Source organism: Apteryx rowi, unplaced genomic scaffold, assembly GCF_003343035.1.
Source record: "Apteryx rowi isolate R43461 unplaced genomic scaffold, aptRow1 scaffold_94, whole genome shotgun sequence".
Taxonomy (NCBI): domain Eukaryota; kingdom Metazoa; phylum Chordata; class Aves; order Apterygiformes; family Apterygidae; genus Apteryx; species Apteryx rowi.
The window spans coordinates 287,119-306,704 of NW_020451249.1; the positions used below are offsets into that span (position 1 = coordinate 287,119).

Below are 19,586 nucleotides of genomic sequence, written 5' to 3' on the forward strand. Positions count from 1 at the left end.
ATTTTTAATAATCTTTTTTGTTTGCTTGTTTTACAGGAAAAATAAGCCTTCAAATGCATTCATGGTTTCCAAAGTCACAAGTAAGTTTATAAAGCTGAGGAGAAACCATTGTCCCAAGAGTTTTATGGCATGCTTGAAAACATCATTCCATACAATACTCTTTTTCATTTTAAGTGGTCATGTCAAATGAACCGATATCACAGCTAAGTACTACTCTGGCCATCCATGACCCAATATGGGCCATTTCACCGTCAACCATCTCATTTTTTCATGGGGAGCTAGGAGGAGGGCAGTGAACAGTGAGATAACTGGCCATTTCCAGCAGCGAACCATGGTGGTGAATCATGGTCAGGTCTAAACCTCTGCTATAGAGTCACAAGCTGCTGATGGTGGAGTAGTGGAAGGTCAGCCATCCTTGTGTGAAAGCCTCTGTCTAGTGCGAACACTACAAAACCTGCAAAAATTTGTATCTAAAAGTACATAACATAATAGTGCAATAGTATATCGAAACATATAAAATAATATAATAATACATATTAATTTAGTTTCTAACAGTGACTCACCATAGTTCCTGCTTTTTAAACAATGCTCACTTTCTGAATAAATCTGAGTAATTCCTCTTCTATAGAATCTTCATTTTGATTACGTCCCTTTGAGCCACGTTAGGGTAAAACCTGAGGTGTCAGCTTATTAAGACTCCACGTCTGGAGTTTATGTAGCTGTAGCAAAAATACACTAATCTTAAGGGTTAGCTACTTTCCTCTTTCGAAAGCTGTGACCTTTTGCAGACCATGCTGTAGTAACGTAGCTGGGTTTCTGCTGGAGAGCTTCAGAGCCTCTCCTCCGCGCCGTCCGGAAGCAGAAAGCAGCTCTCCTTCCGGCCGCAGCTCCGCGCTCAGCCGGACACGCGGCTCGTCGGAGGCGCTGCGGGACCGAGGCTCGTGCCTACCGCAGCGGCTCAAGCTACCAGCCCTAATAATTCGCCTCTCTGTTTTCATTCCCGCAGCGCAGACGGTGGATTGCTACGCTACGGTAGCTGAACTGTGCCAGTTCAAAAAGCCGGCATCTCACTGCCCAAGGTAACGGCACACCACGAGCACGACCTGCGCTGCTGGAGGGACGGGCGGGTTATAGCAGGGCCAGCCGCGTGGAGGTGTCCGAATCTGGGGGCTAAAGCAAGAGGAGCAGGTTGTGCCGGATGAGCTGGAGAAGGGGGTCAAGACCGGCCTGTTTCATCCTCCAGCCAGGCTTTTCCCTGAGCGTATCCTCAGCACGGGCAGGCACACCGACACCGTGATATAAAATCCATGCTAAGTTTCTCAGCTGATTCAGCAGCATAAAAAAGTCGGGCAACGTGATCCGTTTCAGCGAGCCGCTGTGTACGGGTGCGCAGCTTCGTGCTCTGCCTTTATTCTCTTGTGCTTGCTGGTGTTTTGATCTGTTTTTCCTTTTCATCTTAAAACGTGGGAGAACTTTGTTCTAGAAAGCTGTTTTGTGCAGGTGTAAGTGATGGCAGTGTGGGGGTAACGAACATATGCAACTAATCGTGTGCACAGCATTATGCAAAAACATAGAAACTCCCCTTTGAAAATGTCATAAAAGATCAATCCCTCTTTTACTGGTCGAAAAAAATCTCTATTTGCAGTCCTGCAGTAACTGCCAAATGTCATCTGAGGGGAACAAATAATTAGATTCACTGTTGCCACCTGCAGACCAGATGCAGGCACTTGAAATCTTCCAAGAATGCAACTTGTTTTCCTGTTGAGCCTTTATATAGAGAATAAATATGAATAAATTTTTTTTTCTAGGATTTATTGTCCAGCCCACTGTAAAGACGAGCCATCATACTGGGCACCAGTGTTTGGCACCAACGTCTACGCAGATGTGAGTATGCTCCTTTCCTTGACGAACATGCATGGCCCGAAGTCTAGATTGCAGCGATGGGGCCCACAAAGGACGTGGGGGACTGCAAATTAGGAAGGCACGAGTTACACGTGCAGTCAAACTCTCCCGGACTGTTGCAGTTTCGGGCTGGGATAAATGGGGAAGAAGTATTGCCACCAGCGTTAAGTTGGTCTCCCAAGGAATAGATTGGGAGATGTGGGGCAAACACAGTGTGGAGCCAGCAGGAGTCTCTGAAGGGTTGCTCTCCAGGTCCTCGTGGCATCGTGTCACAGAGATAAACCTACGTGAGATGGCTCTACCCATGGCATGATATACCCTCAAAGGAGACAATTCTGCCATGCAAGCTGGCATGCTGGATGAAGAGAGTCCTTTTCGGTCATGGAGACACGTCCCGCCAGCGCGGGAGGTGGCAGTGCAACGGCAGCACTTGTGCTAGACATATCCTCTGCAAGCCATGGTGTTCCGCAGACGTTAGCAACAGGCACAAGTGCTACTACACCGGGCTGGGACAACGGGTTTGGGAGCCTTGTGTCTCCTGCCACTGACTTGCTCTTCTGGTCTTTGGCAGATCACTCAGCCACCCTCCGCCTCAGGGCCCTTGTCTGTGAAACCACGATTGCTCTCGTCCCCCTTTGTCAGGTGCCTTGAGGTCTGCAGGTGACAACCTAAGAGCTTGTGTTATTACACGTACTACCACGCTCCATAGATGGCAGAAGGAGCCCGTCTTCCCCCTCCCCGTCCTCCTCTTTCTGGGAGCTGAGTAGCGTTTGGGAACAGCTGGGACACAGCGTAGTGCAGCGGGAAGAAAGCACGCGAGTCGGGTTTATCGGTTTGTTTTTCTTAACGCTGCTCACGGGGATGAGCAGCGACTTGATGCTAGAACAAGGCGAAGAGTCATATTTTTGAAAAGTCTTACCATTAGGCCTGTAAAACCTTTGTTTCAATGTTTTTTCAATGTGTGTGTGCCTCATTTTTTTTTCTTTCCCGTTAGAGTTTCTGCCTTTAGGAATGTCACCTCCTGGGTGTGCGTAGTGTGTAGGAACTTGCTTTCTGCAGGCCTTCGGGAAGCAGTCAGCGGGTCATGCGTCCTGGTGAGCACACAAATACCTGCCCCTGCGTGGTGAGCAGCTCTTACTCTGGCAGCTCAGTGTCCTCACGGAGCTTTTTGGGCTCCTGAGAAAAATCTGCTGGAGAAGATATATATAAAAAAAAAAAAAAAAAAAAGGGGGGAGAAAGCCATTGTGAAAGTGGGTTTTAAACAGCTTTTATTTCACTCTAGACAACTTTTTTCACCGTAGGGCCACACAAACAAGTTACTGTAGACAAATTTATAGCACCGATGCTGTCCTGTGGTACCTGTGTACGCTCTGACCCTGCAGCAAGTGGAAAATAGTTTTCCCTCTTCCTCTCGCTGAGGAGGAAACTCCCTTAGATTAGCCCAGAGTGAGGCCTGAGATTACGGGGGTATTAGGTGAGTACCACCATCCCGGTCGTTTACTGTTTCCTGATTTGTACTGATGCAAAAGGATTAGTGTCCTTTAATGAATCACAAGCTCCGTTTCCGACCGTACTCCCTGGGTATTGTGTTTCAGAAGCTGGAGCGCGGAACATGATTTGAGGGGGGGAAAAAATGTATTTGGCCACTTCCTAAAGGGTTTGGTTAACCTTTTTCTGGACCACTGTGCCAACAGTATGGCGAGAGTCTAAATAAGGAAAGCACTTACATTTTTAGGAGAGTGAGCAATTGGTAGCAAAAAAAAAAAAAGGTGAAACCTGCAGGGAAAAAGAGAATTTGAGGAGGCTGTGAAGCACATTGCAAGGGGAAGGGTATCGATGACGATAAATCCTAAAGCTGGAAAGCTGACAAGAGAAACGCGCATGCCGTGCGGTGGGAATTTGGGCAAAGTCTTTTCCCACAGAGAGCGCTGACTGCGCAGAATGCCCTCCAGGAGGGGATGCTGTGAATTAACCGAAGCCGGAGTCCGAAGAATAATTAAAACAGGCAATAAACAGGATGAGACAAGTGCTAATCTTCTGGGAGGGCTCTCTGGCTTCGCATCTGGAGTGGCACCTTCACGGCCCTGGGGGGACTTGTGCCCCAGCTGTGTCTCATTTAATAAGTTAGTTATGAGCAGATGAAGCGTTTTGCCCCGTCTCAAATCTGTGCTCCCTTCCAGGGTGCCCTCTGGCTCTTAGCATCTCCTCCGAAACATCAATCTGCAAAATGCTCTGGCAACTAAAGAGTAAATAGTCCAAGCAGTGGTGACAGAAATACTTGGCCGGTCCCTGTAACTGTATCTGATTCACTGAGCTTTCAGCCTGAGATAGTTTCTATATTTGCCTGATCCCGGGATGGCATGTGAAAGTTTGCTTTGCCAAAAAGAACGAAGCTGTGACGTGAAGAACTGGTGGTTTTTATGAAATAATTCTTTTTTAATGAATTTTTTTCTTTAGGGGGCATAGGAGCCACTATCTCAGTTTGTGTTTATCCACTTAAATGCATTCTGATTGGCTTTTTTTTACTCATCAGAAAAAACCTGCTCTTTTAGACTATTCTTCAAAGGCTTGGGAAACGTGCATTTATAAGAGGTGAGGTCGACACAGTTTGGGTAGCTGAGGAGTCAGTGAAGCTTGGATAGTTGTGCTCAAGGGCAGAATAAAACCACAAACGTTCTGCTGAAATATAGCAGCTAGGAAATCGTGAAAAGTTCGTGGCAAATCATGGGAGCAAAGAGTAGAAGGAGAAACCTGGCTCATGAAATTGGGATTTTTTGCAGTTCTGATAAATCATTCCGGAATAGGAAAAGCTGTTCCACAGTCTTTCAGAAAGCAGGTCTCTAACTGCTATTTTAAATGAGACAAATGAAGTGACTTTGTGAATAAAACGGTTTTTAGGGTTTTTTTCTATTAATAGGACACAAAGCTTGGAGAGCCCAACTCCCTCACCACTGGTCCGCTTTGCCTTACAGGAGGCCTGAAAGTCCACCAGTCCCAGTTCCTGCTACAGATAGTAACTGGACCTTTTTCAGAGCAATAAGATTATTTTGTAGGAATACTTGGTGGCCTAAAGCACAAGAGGTATAGGCAACCTTTGCTTTAAAAGCAGTGCAGGAAATTTTTCATGGTGAAATTAATAAGACTATGAAACAAGGCCATAGAGCAGCCTTGAAATTGGGGGTGAGGAAGGGTGAACAAAATGCCAGAAAACCTGTTATGGGAGAAGTTCTTGTCCAAATTCCAGGCCTATCCGCTGAATGGAATTACTTTTCCATGAGAACAGACTTGTTGCCTGTATGCAGAGTTTACAGATTAAGTGGCACATGGGATGGGGGAATCGTGTCCAAAATCCTTTCAGCACTGAAATTAATGGTGAGAAGCGGCTGACGAGGGAATAGAAAAATTATTGCCTATATTCTTTGGTGTTGCATTGCAGGGAAGGGAAAAGTTGTTTGCGCTGCCAAATTTTAGACAAAATTTAGTCTGTGTGCTTTTCCCCTGGCATGCAGCTGATGGAGAGGCAGCTGCTCTTCCAGGGGTGGGTAGAAGACATAAAATCCAGCCTCAGGCCTGGGGTCTGGGTTACCTGCTAAGGGAGATAAGTACTGAAAGTAGGTCTTTCAGGGGTGACTCGTAAAAGCACATATTCAGAGGCACTTTGCTGCTTTATGGTGTCTGCAGGGATCTCCAGTTTGTAGCTGTTGGTAATGTCACAGGTGGGTTTGTGCTGAAGAGGATGGGAGCATCCCTGGGATACTCAGAGGTACCTGCTTCTGTGGGGTCGGTTATATCTAGGTGCTAGAACATGCATGGTTGACTTTTCCAGTGGAAAAACGGGGGAAAAATGGACAGTTTCCATGAATGCAGTCATGTGCCTGGGAAATAAAATCGAACTTCTGCTCATGCAGACAGGAGCAGTTGTGAGGTGATGTTGGAGCTGTGTGAACAGCTGGGGATCTTCATCAAGGCTGTAAAAGAGCTTTTAAGTTTCACAAAACACCATTACGTTGGGAAATGTATAAATAACCAAAGTCACGTGCTGCCTGGCTCCGGGTGTGACATCCCCCCAAGGGAAACCTGTGTCTCGTTTGCGTTCAGGACCCTCCTGAGCTGAGAGCAGATGGCTCTCTGCTCTCGAGACAGGGTACGTTATCCAGGAGCGCTCTCATTTGCGAGGCCATTAGTTGGAGGAGGATAGGCCACTTGCACAACGAGGCAGGTTTTTATCACCGGAGGAAGCCAAGTTGGGCTGCTCAGCTCTCCTGAGAAGTAAACCTTAATGATTAAACCAGTCGCACTAATGAGGAAATTACGGGTGATTTAATTCATAGTCATTGATTGTTATAGCCCCCTATAAAATGTACTGTAATTTTATGGTGTATGCCTCAGAGTCCGCTTCTTCAGCAAACGCTCCCGAGAGCACCTCAGGAGACCCGTGCGGTGCTGAGGCGGATGCAAGAGCTGCGCTAAGGAAAGCTGTTGCATTGGCGGTGCTGCTCTCGTAGTTTTGATTTTGAGGGGGAAAGCCTTTATTTCTGTAGTATTTCTCATCTTCCAAAGGCTCTGCAAGCAACTCATTAAAGTACAACCTGGACTCGCGTGGAATAAGACAGTATTCCAACACAGTGATAAAGGGAAGGTAATAGGTGAGGGAAAAAAAAGCTTTTTGGTCAAAGCTTTGAGTAAGCAACAGAACAGCAAATCCTGGAAAAAAAAAAAAAAAGGGATGCTTTGATAAGAACATCGTTTAGGATGTCTCCCAGTGGAGTGTGTTGCAAATGGATTCGGGAATGGTTTAATTTTACGAGCCAATTTTAGATTTACAGATTTCCCATTGCATACTAGGGAAAATTCACAGTGTATCTTCCAAACACAGTGTTCCCTTGCTCCCTTGACCATATATAGAAGCAAAATACCAAATTGGCAATTAAAACTGCCAGAGCTGCCAAGAGATAGGCGATTCAGAGTGATAAATATATAGGGGACAAGGCAAACCTGCCATATAAGGCTGAGGGAAAGAAACAGCACACTCTGTATTGTACATGCACGATGGGAATGTTTGCCCTTGGCACTGGCAAGGGCATTGCAGGTTCTGCAGTAATTTGATTTTTTTTTTTTTTTTTTTTTTTTTTTTTCTTAAGCGATTGAAGAGTTCATGGGTTTGGGATTTTCACCTGCTGCAGTTCTCTGTGCTAGGGCTGATTTTTATTTGTTGTTATTCCAGCTAGCTGTATGTAAATCCTTTAGAGGGTTGATCGTCAAGTTTATACTATGTCTAAGTCTTCTCTGCTATTACTCTATATCCTGGATGCTTTTGGCACTTAGTCATCATTTGTTAGTATTTTGTGATCCTCCAGCACTTTTGACTGTGCATCGAGTAGATCAGGGTAAGAGAGCAGCGTGCAGCAGGGTTTTTAGTCCTTTCAGAGGGGTTAATTTCCCTCAGGCTCGATGTAGTCTTGCGGGGTAATGGGTTATCTGGCTGTCTGAAAGCTAGACCACTCAGTGGGTGCAGTGCACCTGATTTTTCCTAGAAAGAAGGATGTGAACTCTCCCAAATAACTGGTCGTTTAGCTTAATTCAGCAAAAGTGTCTGCTTTTCAAGCAACAGGGTGAATGAGCTTGGAGAGGTGGCTGGTCACTAGCAAAGAGGTGTCACCACCGCTCTCTGGTGTGGGCACAAGGAGCAGGAGACGTTGGCTGGAAAGTTGTCCTTGAGTCAGCTTTGGCCCTGGATAACGTCCCAGACATGGCTCTGTGACAGGAGGGAGCAGTGGAAAGGCTGTTTGCCCTCTGCTGCGGTGGGTCCTTTTGCAGCCGTTTGACTTTTGCATTTGGGTGCTGGGGCTTGTGACATATGGGCAAGGTCTGGTCTGTGACATCTTTCTTCCTATTCTGTCCATAAAGAGGAACAGAACTGCTTCATGCTTCTTTCATATGTCTGTCTTTTGTATTCCTTGATGCTGATGGAAAAGGTAAATCAGGATGCCCAGACATAAAACAGATGTTTTGTAAGTCAAAATAATTAAATATTTTTCAGAGCTCCAGTATCTGCAAAACAGCAGTGCATGCAGGAGTCATTTCAGGTGAAGAAGGTGGTTTTGTGGATGTGATGCCTGTAGAAAAGAAGAAAAACTATGTTGGCTCCTTAAGGAACGGAGTCCAGTCTGAGAGGTAAGACGTTTTCCTTTGTACTTTCCTCTCTCTTGTATTTTCAATCATGTGTTCAATTATATGTTAAAGTCAGCAGATATCAGCTAGTCAGGCCAGTGGGCTGGAAACACACAACTTAATAATGTCACTGTGAATCTTGAGAAGCAAACAAATAGAGCCTATTTTCCTATTCCTACCTTCCACATGTGAGTAGCTACTTTCAGATCCATGTTGAAAGGTAAGGAATATTAAGCTCTTTTTTTTTTTTTTTTTTGCCAGTTACTTTGATTTTACAGTATGAGTCCATATTAATACGTTTCCCTATGTGTATATCACAATAGAATTTCACTGCTTTAATTATTACACTGGTTAGTACTGGACAATGTTCAGGGAATAAATTCTAAAGAAGAAACTTTCTCAACTTGCTTGTCCGAAGGATAAGTACATGGATATTTCTGCAGCTTTTGTCACTGAGTCATGCTTTGAGGTTGTAGGAGGGATCCTCACTGAATTCTGGGGTGTAGGATGCTTTTGTATTTGTTAATTAATTTCCTCTATATTCTTGTGAAAAGAAGTATAAACAAATTAATCTCTTGAGAGATTCTGAAGATGAAGCTGGCCACCTTGTAACTCTTTATGGTTTCTTTTGGTTTCACTTTGCTGATTTCAATGAATAATTGTGATTCAATGCTTCCGATATTCTGCACCTCAGAATGCATGTAAATGTATGATGTAATGATGAATGTAACGACTGAGTCTCAGCTCGTTCAGTCCTTCCTGATTTGCCACCTCTGGTTCAGCTTATAATATATTTTTCAGATGTTGATGGGGTGGCACTGATTCCTCAAAGCTGCCTTTGCAAACACGAGTCTCCACAAGCGTGGTGATTCTTGGTCAATACTGACATGGCTCTGTCTGCTTTACGCAGTTCCTCGTTTATAATTACCATAAGAAATCCAAAAGAATTTGTGATTTTTATTCTAATATTTAACATCCCAGAATGCTGTAGAGCATTTCAGAAAATTAAAAAAGACCGTGGTGGGCAAACTAGAGGCATTAGATATGGGATTCTTTACTATAGATCTACCAGGATCAGAATTTTTCAGCAGGGTGAATAATATTTAGTGCAGTTTATTTGTTGGAATTTGGTACATTTGCTTTCAGCTTGGATTTATGTCAAAGTCTCCTGTTCGTATAATTTTTCTTCTATCTTTCTCTTATCTTTTACACTAATAGCAAACTTTTTACTTGCATGACAAACACTGGCCCAGCTAAGAATAAACTTCACCACTGGCAGTGTCCTGTAATACGAGCAGCAGATGCTGATCTAGGAGGTGAGGGAAACTGAGGACGTTATTGCAGCAGGGATGAGTACGAAGATTTGGAAAGTGTTATTTGTGCTCAGTAGTAAGGAGCACCTTCGTGCTACGAGATCCACTGGACTGTGGGCTAGCTTTCAAAGACCAAGGTGAAAGCCTTATCCTTTAGGACACTGGAAATAACCTTGGTAGAGATATGCATCCAAACAGGTACGGGGCAAGGCTGCCTTTGAGGTCTGTTGTGTCTTCATTCCTGTTGGAATGTAAATTCTGCAGAAGATGCAAATTCTGCCTTTCTCCCAGGGTTTTTCAGTCCAGCAGATCTGAGGAAATAAGGTCTGGAAATGGAAATAATCCCCCGTCCCCATACACACAGCCACCTCCAGCAGTTGTTGGAGGCACCTTTGCAGACTGAAAATGAATATCCATCTTTATTGTCATTTTAAGTGAGCAGATCTGGCTATTCCTCCTGCCAGCACCAGGAGATGGTCCAGACGGGCTCTGGGAGCCTGCCAGCCTCTGTGACAATCGTTCTTAGGAAAACGTGTTCCTCTTTACGCGTGAATTTCTGCAGAAGGGAGCACAGAATCCCTCAGATAAAAGCTATTGCTGTAAAGAGCCTTTTGCTTCCCAGTTCCTTTAATTGGCGTTAGCACTGCAGAGCTAGGCTGAAAGCATAAAACAAATGTGAATCTGTGGATTTTCGCCTCTTCTCTTTTCACTCCTTTCTCTTTACGCTGCTGTGCACTTTATCGCTGCGCTGAGCCACCAGGCTTTTACGTGAGCAGCTCCCGAAGAGCCACGTCAGCATTAACGTAGCATGCAGAGTCCAGGCGCCCCAGGATGTTGTGTTGTCCGTAGGTCTGTCCTGCAGTGCCCATCTTTGGTTTGTTACATTTCTCTTTTTTTTTTTTCCCCTCATTTTTTCCTCCAGCTTGACGAATCCTTCGGATGGAAATGCTTTCCGAATTTTTGCTGTGAAGCAGTAAATTCCCAGGGAAGGTGCAAGTTTCTCTGGGAGAGCACTCCGTTGATCTCAAGACAGGAAGGCTCCTCTGATGGCATCAGCTCTGAACGTACCCTCCTTGCCGATCTCTTTCAGGGAATTAAACAAGAAGACAAAAAAAAAAAGACAAAAAAAAAGACAACAGGTTCTGACTCAGCTGTTTGCATCTCACGGCACCAGTTCAGCGTTGTATCTTTTCGTTTCATGTTTTCATTTTTCTAGGGGCGTTCAGCAATGATAGACTATTGTAACTTCCAATTTACAAGAGAGGTGTGCTACACAGAACCGAGGTGGCTCAACATACAGCAGACGCGGCGGTCTTTGCCTGGCCCTCGGATGGCATTTTAGAGTTTGAAGCATCTACTTTTGCGTGCCCGACGCAGTGCACAGGCGAGCAGGCTCAGCAGTGAGCTACTGTCCAGGCGACAGGCCCTTTAAAACAAGAAACTGTTTTAAAAGTTGCATCTTTTGGGGAGAGCGTGGGCTTTGAGAGTGTTTTTGGTCAGTTTTGGTGTTTTGTGTGTGAAAGAACAGCCAAGTGAGTTTTTCCTAACAGGGTGACACGCACGAGTGACACTGAGTTAGGCTGCTGGAGCGTTGCATCGAGCTAAGTAGCGTGACGGGAGAGGACGTTTCTGTCGGCCTGACGTTGAGGTTTACTGGAGGATGGAGTAGGGTAGGAGTTGGTGGCAGAGTCCCTCGCTGCAGAAAATGAGGCCACTGGATAATCCAAACAGCAGGTTTAGTGTTTGCTGGTCAAACATTTGCAGGTCCTTTGTAAGTCTGGTAACCTATGAGAAGTCAGTGAATTGGGGCTCCTGTGCTGGCACATCTCGTATTATATTACCCGCCATTTAAAAAAATAAAATATCAGTTAAATGCAGTGTATCGTTTTATACAGCAGTGCTGGTTGTTTTATCTGTAGTAGTCAAGCAGTGATAAAGTTAATCTTATTTTTGTTAGGAACGGTTGCATCCATATGAAGCATGTTCGCTTTACCTCGGTGAAGTTCTTCGTTGTGTGTGCAGTTCTGAGACTTTAAACATATGAGATGAATTGGGCTTGATGAATTTCTTCCATTTGGTTTGTGACACCTGCAGAACCCGACTTGCAAATGCAAATGCAGTATCCCGGAGCACTGGACATCCAGGGTGCTGTATTTGCAAAACACATAGGTGTGGTAATAATGTTATTTAATATTTTGTTATTTATGTCTCAGCGAGCATCCAAATGCGTTTCAAAGACTATTTAAAGAAAATTAAAGCTAGCCAAAAGAATAGCCTAGCATAAGCTGCTCTTTAAAGCAGGAGAGTATTCCTTGCTTTCTATTTGAAATGGATTTTTAGACTTGATGTACACAGGCAACTAGTTGTCTTTCGATGCACACACATCCAGTAACTTCATTAGTCATGAGAAGGCAACGTAAACTTTAGTTCTTCAGTTCATATAAACCCATAGTCCCTCTGCTCGATAACTTGATTATAGTATTGTATAACAAATGGGCAAATATTTCACTTTATTTGGCAGATGTCTCATAGCTGCTCTTATGCTCAGGCTGTGTTCAATTTAAACTAGGGAAATATAAAGCCGTCTCCTCAAGCTGTTTCAAAACAGAGACCAAAAATGTTTATATGATTAAACCCTTCTTTAATTCTATAAACACCATGAAATCAACAAGGAAATTGCATTTATCAGTCAGTTTGTCTCACAGCTGAGGTTTCCTTCTCTGTGAAATCTGAGTTTGGAAAGAGACCTTCTGTAAAATATGAAGCTGGAACTGCTTTGCATTGTCTCCATGAGTTCTGCATAGCAAACCTTCCTTTGGAACAGATACAGAAAAATGACTCTCTGTCGTCTTTGTTTATATAGTATCGTCTTTCAAGGTGTACAGTATTTGCTTTAGATAGGAAAGAATTAACTATTTTTTCTTATTAGGTAAATTGATGTTAAAAACAGCTGGAATATATCTTAGAAAAGCTGCTGGTTGGAAGGGTCTGAGATCTTGGCAGTGAGATGAGGCTTCCCTGTTTCTGCCTGCTGTGGACAGTAATGCTCTACATGGTCCAGTGCAAGCCCGTTAAGTGCTGCGGCATGAAACCATGGCAATCGTGGGCCAAATGTTAGCCACAGTACTATGTATTTCCTATGACTTGAAAGTGTAGTAGATGCAAGCAGATATCCAGTGGAATCCTTCCCACTGACTTCAGGGGGATTTGAAAAGCACATAAAGCACATCAGAGCTTAAGTAGGATGCCACCTCTAACATGCTGTCCGTGACAACCATTGATGTTGTAAAATGATGGAAAGAGATGTGAGAGAGGAGAAAGTTCTTGGAGAAAAGTCTTGGAGGATCAGCGTAGAGCGCACATAAAAATCCAGCCAACTTGGGATGTATCTACCTGACAAAAAGGGGGCAAGGGAAGAATTATTATTCCAACAGAAATATCCTAAAATGCCTAATTGAAGTTACAATTGCATATTTTTATCTTCAGCCAACTGGTTTGGATTTTTAGAAACCGATGTTATTTAAGTCTGTATCTGTTTATTTTTATATTTGTTGTACAAAAGAGAAATTGTGACTTTACTACACAAATATTATTCGAGGTCCTGGGTGCTATTAATTTGAACATACCTCCACCAGCATTAGGGGAGATCAGGTCCTCCGAGGCAGTCATGTTATATCACTTACTTTCGATCGTATGTGCTAGCTGTTCATATATAAGTGGGACAGTACCAGTTCTTAGCCATATATTTTATTTCTGTGATACCAAAACATTACTTAGTCTAATGTATTTCAGTACAGCTTAAGGACACAGCATGTCCTTACCTTCATATCACCAGATATGTTCCTCCTTAGTCCCTAGCTCAGCAGATTAGGAAAGTGCGTGCCAACTTTAGGCGCCCGAGCGGTAGGCTTAGCGAAGCATCTGGTTAACGCTGGCAAGGCTGCTGCCGCGTGGTCGTTTGTGTCCAGCCAACTTCTTTCCAAAACCGAGACTCAGCACAGATGTTGTGTCGTTTCACTGCCAGCAAACCGAAACTGGCTCAGCAGAGCTGGATTTCCAGAGAATGCACGGGGCGCAAAAGCTGAAGCGCATCACTTCGCTGCCTCCCGGCCGGCGGACACAACCGCGGTCCAGTTGGCCCTCGCAATTTGTCCGTTTCAAGAAGTCAGCGGTGGTTTGGCCAACAGCTGATTGAAGATTCTCCAGTCATGTATGTGGTCAGTTGTGCAGTCTAAATATTTAGGGCCAGTTCATAGAGTTGCTTTTTTTTTTTCTATGAAAAATGATGTATTTTACTACTTTCTATGTATAAAAGTTTCTTGTAAATTTTTTGTGTGCCTTTGCATGTTTTTCAAGGGGCAGTGTGTTTATAAACTATAATTTTTTCTAAATACAGAATTGTAAAATATCTTTTTTTTTTCCTTCTGTTTTCTTTTGATTTCTGAATTATTTGTGAAATAAAACCTTCCCAGAATGAATGTCCCCCCTTGTCTTTAATGCTCAGTCAGAGCCAAGGTTGTATTTAGAAGGGAGAGCCTGAGCTATTTGCAATTACTCATGGGACTAAAGTAGCCCCTGGAGAGCCCGAGTGAGATCAGGATGTGCCGAGCCATCATGCAGAGCCTGTTCCACAGTCTAATAAATAAAACAGCCCAGTTTCCAGGGATTAAAAGTCAACTTTTACCCCTATTAGGAATGAGGCGCATCTTTTCCTTACTTCCTGAGCTGTAGTGCCAGGGCAAATCAGTGTCTGCCTTTAAGTACATGACTTGGACGCTGCAATATAAGGGACTAAGTAGATTAAAGGATAGGAAGAAGTGTTTTATGAACTCGTGCTGCAAGTTAAAACTGAAGATGGATTTGCCTCTGCTTGTCTAGGCTGTTGTTAAATGCACACTGATTTTTTTTTAAAGGAAAAAGAGGGAAAAAATATGCAGTTTTTTTTTTTAATTATTTCCCCTTCTCCAAGCTCATACTTGCCAACAGCACTACAAATCACACCAGACCATATTTCATAGTAATTCAATACTGTCTTGGTTAAAGGAGCAAGAAGATAAGGAGACTTGTAACTCAGACTCCAGACAATGAGGGCCACATGGCTTTTGTCTCTGAATGTGGTCTAAGCCATGGGAGAGAGTCCTGATTACAAAAAAAAGACTGGGATATATTTATATTTTCCATTACATACAAAATAAGATCTATATAAAATAGAGATGTTTGCGTTAGTCCAGGGCTGGTTGTAGCAGTTATTTGCTTTTCTATTTGCTAGTGCTACGAAATGCCCTAAAATACTGTTGCAAAATTTAGATCCTGGTTGACCTAGGGAGGAAAACAACATATTAACCAAAGTGTTAAGGCTGATATTTCTGAGCAAGATCCTCCTGTCCTCTGCATGAGCTCCAGGCCCTTGGACACTGGCTCTGGTTCTCCTAACAGTTGTCTCTTCCCGTTCGAGATGCGCGCGTTATCCTCTGCTTGTCGAAGATAAGTGGTGTTACTGCGGGTGTCATCTGCAAAGCTATGTCTTCTGTCCAAATGTTAGAGGTGCAAATCGGCTAAGCGAAGACTTGGAACAAAACAAAAAGAGGTAGGAGCAAAATGACTCCTCTTTTTTTTTTTCCCCTCAGCTTGGGGGTGTGACTCAGGTTCATGCTTTAATGAAGGGGATATAAAAACTGGGAAGTTGAATGTAAGTGGAGGGAAAAGGAGAGGAAAAACCCGTGTGAACATGAGCGAGGGTAGTGGTCTACAGGTGGGTTGGAGCTGGTACCACTGGTTTCACTTGCTCTCTCTGTGGCTGAAGCATTAAAGTTGTCTCAAAATTTATTTGAAGCCGCAGCTGGACACGGACGGTTCAGAGGCTCGCATTGAAATGGGAGCTAGTGACTCTGGGGCCAGCAGGACACTGGACTTCTCCGTGCTTGTCTGTCCTGGTTGGTGGCGTGTTCCAGGGTGAGACCTCTCGTTGCCTCTTGCCGTGCCTCCCAGCTTGCCTCTTCCCAGCCCTGCGCTGAGGCCATCAGAGGCTATGTATAGCGCTGGGCGTACACACCTTGTGTGTGTGTTCTTTCAAAAACCCACATTCATTTATAGGATGCATCGGGGCAATGTTTTCAAAGCCATTTTGCAAACGGTGGGGTTGGTTCTCATTTATACTAAGGACCTACTTTAAGGCACTTCGGAGACATTTATGCCACTTTAGGGTGTGGACAGAGCAGTGTAAAGAAGCCTCAGAGTAAACAGAAACCACCCTTATATCTTGTTGACAGTGGTTAAAATAGAGTTATGGAGTTAAATCAACAGACAAGGTATCCCTTATGCAGCGCTCCTCTCTGCAATGTTTGCTCCTCACCGTTCGTACCGTGTGAGCAGTCCAATGCTATATGCAGCTTCCCTCATCATCCGCTTCACAGCCAAGCACATCTTAGTGCTATTAAGTGTCAAACTGAATATAAGACTATTTATAGCAGGCTAAAAGTCAGGAGGCTCAGATGGACTGTTATAGCTAAAAGCTCAAAGAGATGGGAGTACCGGCTTGTAAAATAAACCCAGCTCTTAACAGTTCCTTACAAATAAGTGTTGTTTGTCACAGGCTTGGCGTTCCTCCAGTTTTAGGTCTGTGGGTGACCAGTGACCCCGTGAGAGGAGCTACCAACATGCACTGTGCTGAGAAGTGCTTGACGCAGATCATCGGGGTCTCATTTCTGTAGCTCCCTTCTCCAGGGTTCATGCCTGCAACATCTGTCTTTTGCACCCGTGCGGCAGGATAAGATAAAATCTCTTGCAGTTCGTCTATGAACTATGCCAGGAGGACAGAGGATCAGTTTTTCAAAAAAAAGCTACCATTCAGGACAATTTTGAAAGCGAAACTGTCCCGAGATGTAGAGCCAGGAGTGTCTGGGCAGGGCTCTGCCAGGAATTTCAGCGGAGTTGCTCTGAGTCTAACGTGACTCTACTTTGACCTTGGGTGAATTGCTACCCTTCCTGTCTCCGCTTAGTAACTTGGCAAAATACCTACTGTAGAGAGATGCAAACAGATTGGCTCAAACCAAGGATTATAGATTGGCCTATAAAAGTAGTGGCCTTAAATTGCAATAAGAAACATTGAGAATGAACATTAGGAAAGGCTCTCTCGCTGGAAGAGACAGACTGCACGGTCTTTTCGGGCCATCGTTAGAGGTTTTTAAGAAAACATTGGACAAGAACTCCTAAGAAAGCCGTCTCCAGTTTTGCTTTGAGTGGGGAACGGGCAAGACAATGTCTTTACAACACTCCCAGTGGTAGTTTCTATTATTTGCAAGACCAAAGGAAGCATGAAATCATATGAAAAAGGGCATGATCTATTTGGGTTGAGATGGTGCACAACCATGGACCTCTATTGTACTATGTACAATACAGATAGAGACCTTTTAGTGCAAGTGGCTCAGGTAACTGCGCGGTCTTACGACAGCATGGACTGGTATAATAAACGCTAGTCAATGTGCTCCTATTGGTCAGGTTTTTTTCCCTTTGAGTCTCTTGGCAGACAGGTCAGCCCTGTGGGATTCTGAGGTGGGTTTTTGGTTGGCCCCTGGACCTCCTACCACATCTGAGGTAAAGTAGTGTCAAAAAAACTAGAAAGAAGGTGGTCTGAAGTGCTGGCAATGGCTGATTTAGGGCATCATTACAGGGATATCACTGATGGGAGTAACGCAGCCTTCTTACGGGTACGTCAACCAGCGGTGCCCGAGCATTGGCCATGACAGAGAGCATGGGCTGCTGCGATCTGGAGGAGGCCTCCTGTACCAATGCCAGGGACGTAGCACCGGCTGAGGACAGATTTTTGGTGGGAAGATGGAGACCATGGAAATTTTCTCATTTGCAGAGTTGTGCAACAATCTCAGATGTTTCAGAGCGGCAGGCCAGCTCAGCAGGGTGCATTTTCCTTTCCAGACACATGGGTGAAGTAAAGCTGTCTTTAACAGTTACAGCAAAACAGATGCAAGGAGTGAAGTAGCCTTGTGCTGGTCAATGCTTTTCCGAGGAGCAGCTTCTTTATCAGCTAATGGTGATTTTGTAAAACCAAAACATTAAATTGGAATTTTTTTGGACACCAACAGTTTTAACAAGAGCCACAATAAAATTCTGAAAGGACTTTAGTTTTGATGAGGTCAAAACTCTGTAGTCTATAGGGAAAAAAGTGCTTAAAGTCAGCTCTGGCTGATATTGTGGACAGCTCAGGACAGAACTCCGAAAACGTGTCCACAGATGGGACTACGCTAGGAATGGAAGGTCCGATGGAAAAATCTGTGGTCAAACACATCTTTTTCCTTCTCTGATGGGTCTTGGTTCTCTGGCACAGTCTCCATCTCTCGGGCAGGAAGGTAGGAGCTATAAGCCAGCAATAGCTGCTGCTCTTTAAAAAGTGACTTGTCTTTCAAACCCAAAAACTAACTTTTCTCTCCATAGGGCTTTGTGGCAGTGGAGTTGTGCTCTGTGTAGTGGAGATGGAGCTACTGAAAAGCCAGCTGAGGCTGGGCTGCTCCATGCTGGCGGTGGGCGCGGGTGGATCCCACCGCAGTGGGGCACTGGAGACGTCCCCGTTGCGCAGCATGTCGCGGTGGTCCATGCCCCAGCGTGGAGGTGGCTGGTGCAGAAGGTTTCCTGGCTCCAGGGCGTCTCTCACTGACGGAGAAGAAACTTGTGTGAGGTCTCCGCTCCCTTCTTATATAATCCATGACTTCAGATAAAATTAATGCCAAGTACCCAAAAAAGGGATTGTGTGTGTGTTCTCTTGCAGTCTGTTCCCGTAAGCTGAACACTGCGTTCGACTGTGACAGTTTTGCCAGTAAAAGAGAGGTTTTTCCTTTGCCTTGAGATCCAGATTTAAAATTAGCTCTGTCTCAGCAGAGCCATCGGCAGATCCCTGCCAGCCTCAGTGCTGCAGCGTTAGAGGTTCAGGGTCAGAAAAGATCCCAGCAGCCCAGTTTAAACAGTAACCAGAAAAGTTTGTTCAGGGAGGGCTCCCTGGTCGTTAACAACGGGAGCCTCCATTAGCTCCTATATCGAGAAAACTGGTCAAACTTTACAAAAATACTTCCCAGAGTAAATATTAGTGAGTCACAGATACTAAATATTAAGAATTCATACATTGGGAACATAAATGTTAGGAGGATCTGTCAGGCAGGTCTTTTTTATGTGCAGTAATACAGAATTGGGTATGTGTTCTTCTCTTTTCGTTTTTTTTTTTTCCCCTCACCTTGCATGTGCCAAGCTTTCACGTCCGAAACGCAGGCTTGGAGCCGGGCCGATGCCTCTGGTTGGCAAAGCTGGTCAGCGTGCCCGAGGACGGCAGCTTGCCCGGCAGGAGAACGGCGGCGGCGTGTCGACGCCTGCCGGCGCAGCCCCGGCAAGGACCGGCGTGGAGCAGAGCACCCGGCCAGCACCCGCAAGCCGGGCAGCAGCGGGACCCCCGTGGGGAACCGACTTGCAGACTGCTCCATAGGTAGATGAGATTTTCATTGCCAAACTGACCTTTGGGGGAAAAAAAAAAACAACCCACTGTGCAAAGTTTATGCAAACGGCCTCTCCCTGACAAGCGCTCCTATCACAGTAAGGAGCAGAACGGAGTGAGGGTTGGCCCTTGGCTTTCTGTCGAGGCAGTTTTAAGTGAAAAGTGGGTTTGTTGTTCAAGCTGCCCCCAAAAAAAACATTTTCAGAGTTTTCAAATCGAAAGTGTGGTTGTTTCAGTCACTTCTTTTCACGCTTGAAAATGGACTTCTTAAAAATGTCTTGGTGTTGAAAAGCATTAACGGAAAATTTTGAGTGGATTAAAAAAAAAAAAATTCCCATAGTGTGTAATTGGCATTTGTTGGCTTATGGGAGAGACTGAGGTTTAGTCTGGGCAAAAAGAGGGATAATTTTTCAGCTGAAATTGAAAGGGAGTGTCAATTAACAATAAAACAAAACAGCAATCCGAGGCAGAGCTGCTGATCAGGGAGGCTTTTCCCATAGCCCAGGGGCGGGAAGAAGAGGTGAATGGGGCCAAAGGAGGGCTGCAGAGCAGGGGACTATGAAGGCAACTGGGACTGGGGTATAAGACCTCATTCTTTTGTCAAATATGAGGACAGTTTTGCCCGGGCATGGAGCAAAAGCCAGTCCCCCAAAACCAGAGGGGTGAGCGGAAGCCCAGATGTGAGGCTGTCCCAGTGCTTGGACCTG

The 19,586-nt window shown here is 44.7% G+C and overlaps 1 protein-coding gene across 2 annotated transcripts in view; it reads left to right on the top strand.

Annotated features, from left to right (window-relative positions):
- Positions 1 to 13,741, top strand: part of CRISPLD2 (cysteine rich secretory protein LCCL domain containing 2) — a 34,189-nt gene extending 20,448 nt beyond the window's left edge. For both annotated transcript variants that reach the window (XM_026092089.1, XM_026092090.1), the window contains 5 exons: positions 37 to 80; positions 1,007 to 1,079; positions 1,809 to 1,884; positions 7,943 to 8,076; positions 10,309 to 13,741. In XM_026092089.1, the coding sequence (XP_025947874.1) occupies positions 37 to 80; positions 1,007 to 1,079; positions 1,809 to 1,884; positions 7,943 to 8,076; positions 10,309 to 10,363 (382 nt within the window). In that variant the 3' untranslated portion in view covers positions 10,364 to 13,741. The remainder of the gene's footprint in view (positions 1 to 36; positions 81 to 1,006; positions 1,080 to 1,808; positions 1,885 to 7,942; positions 8,077 to 10,308) is intronic.
- Positions 13,742 to 19,586: the final 5,845 nt, after the last annotated feature.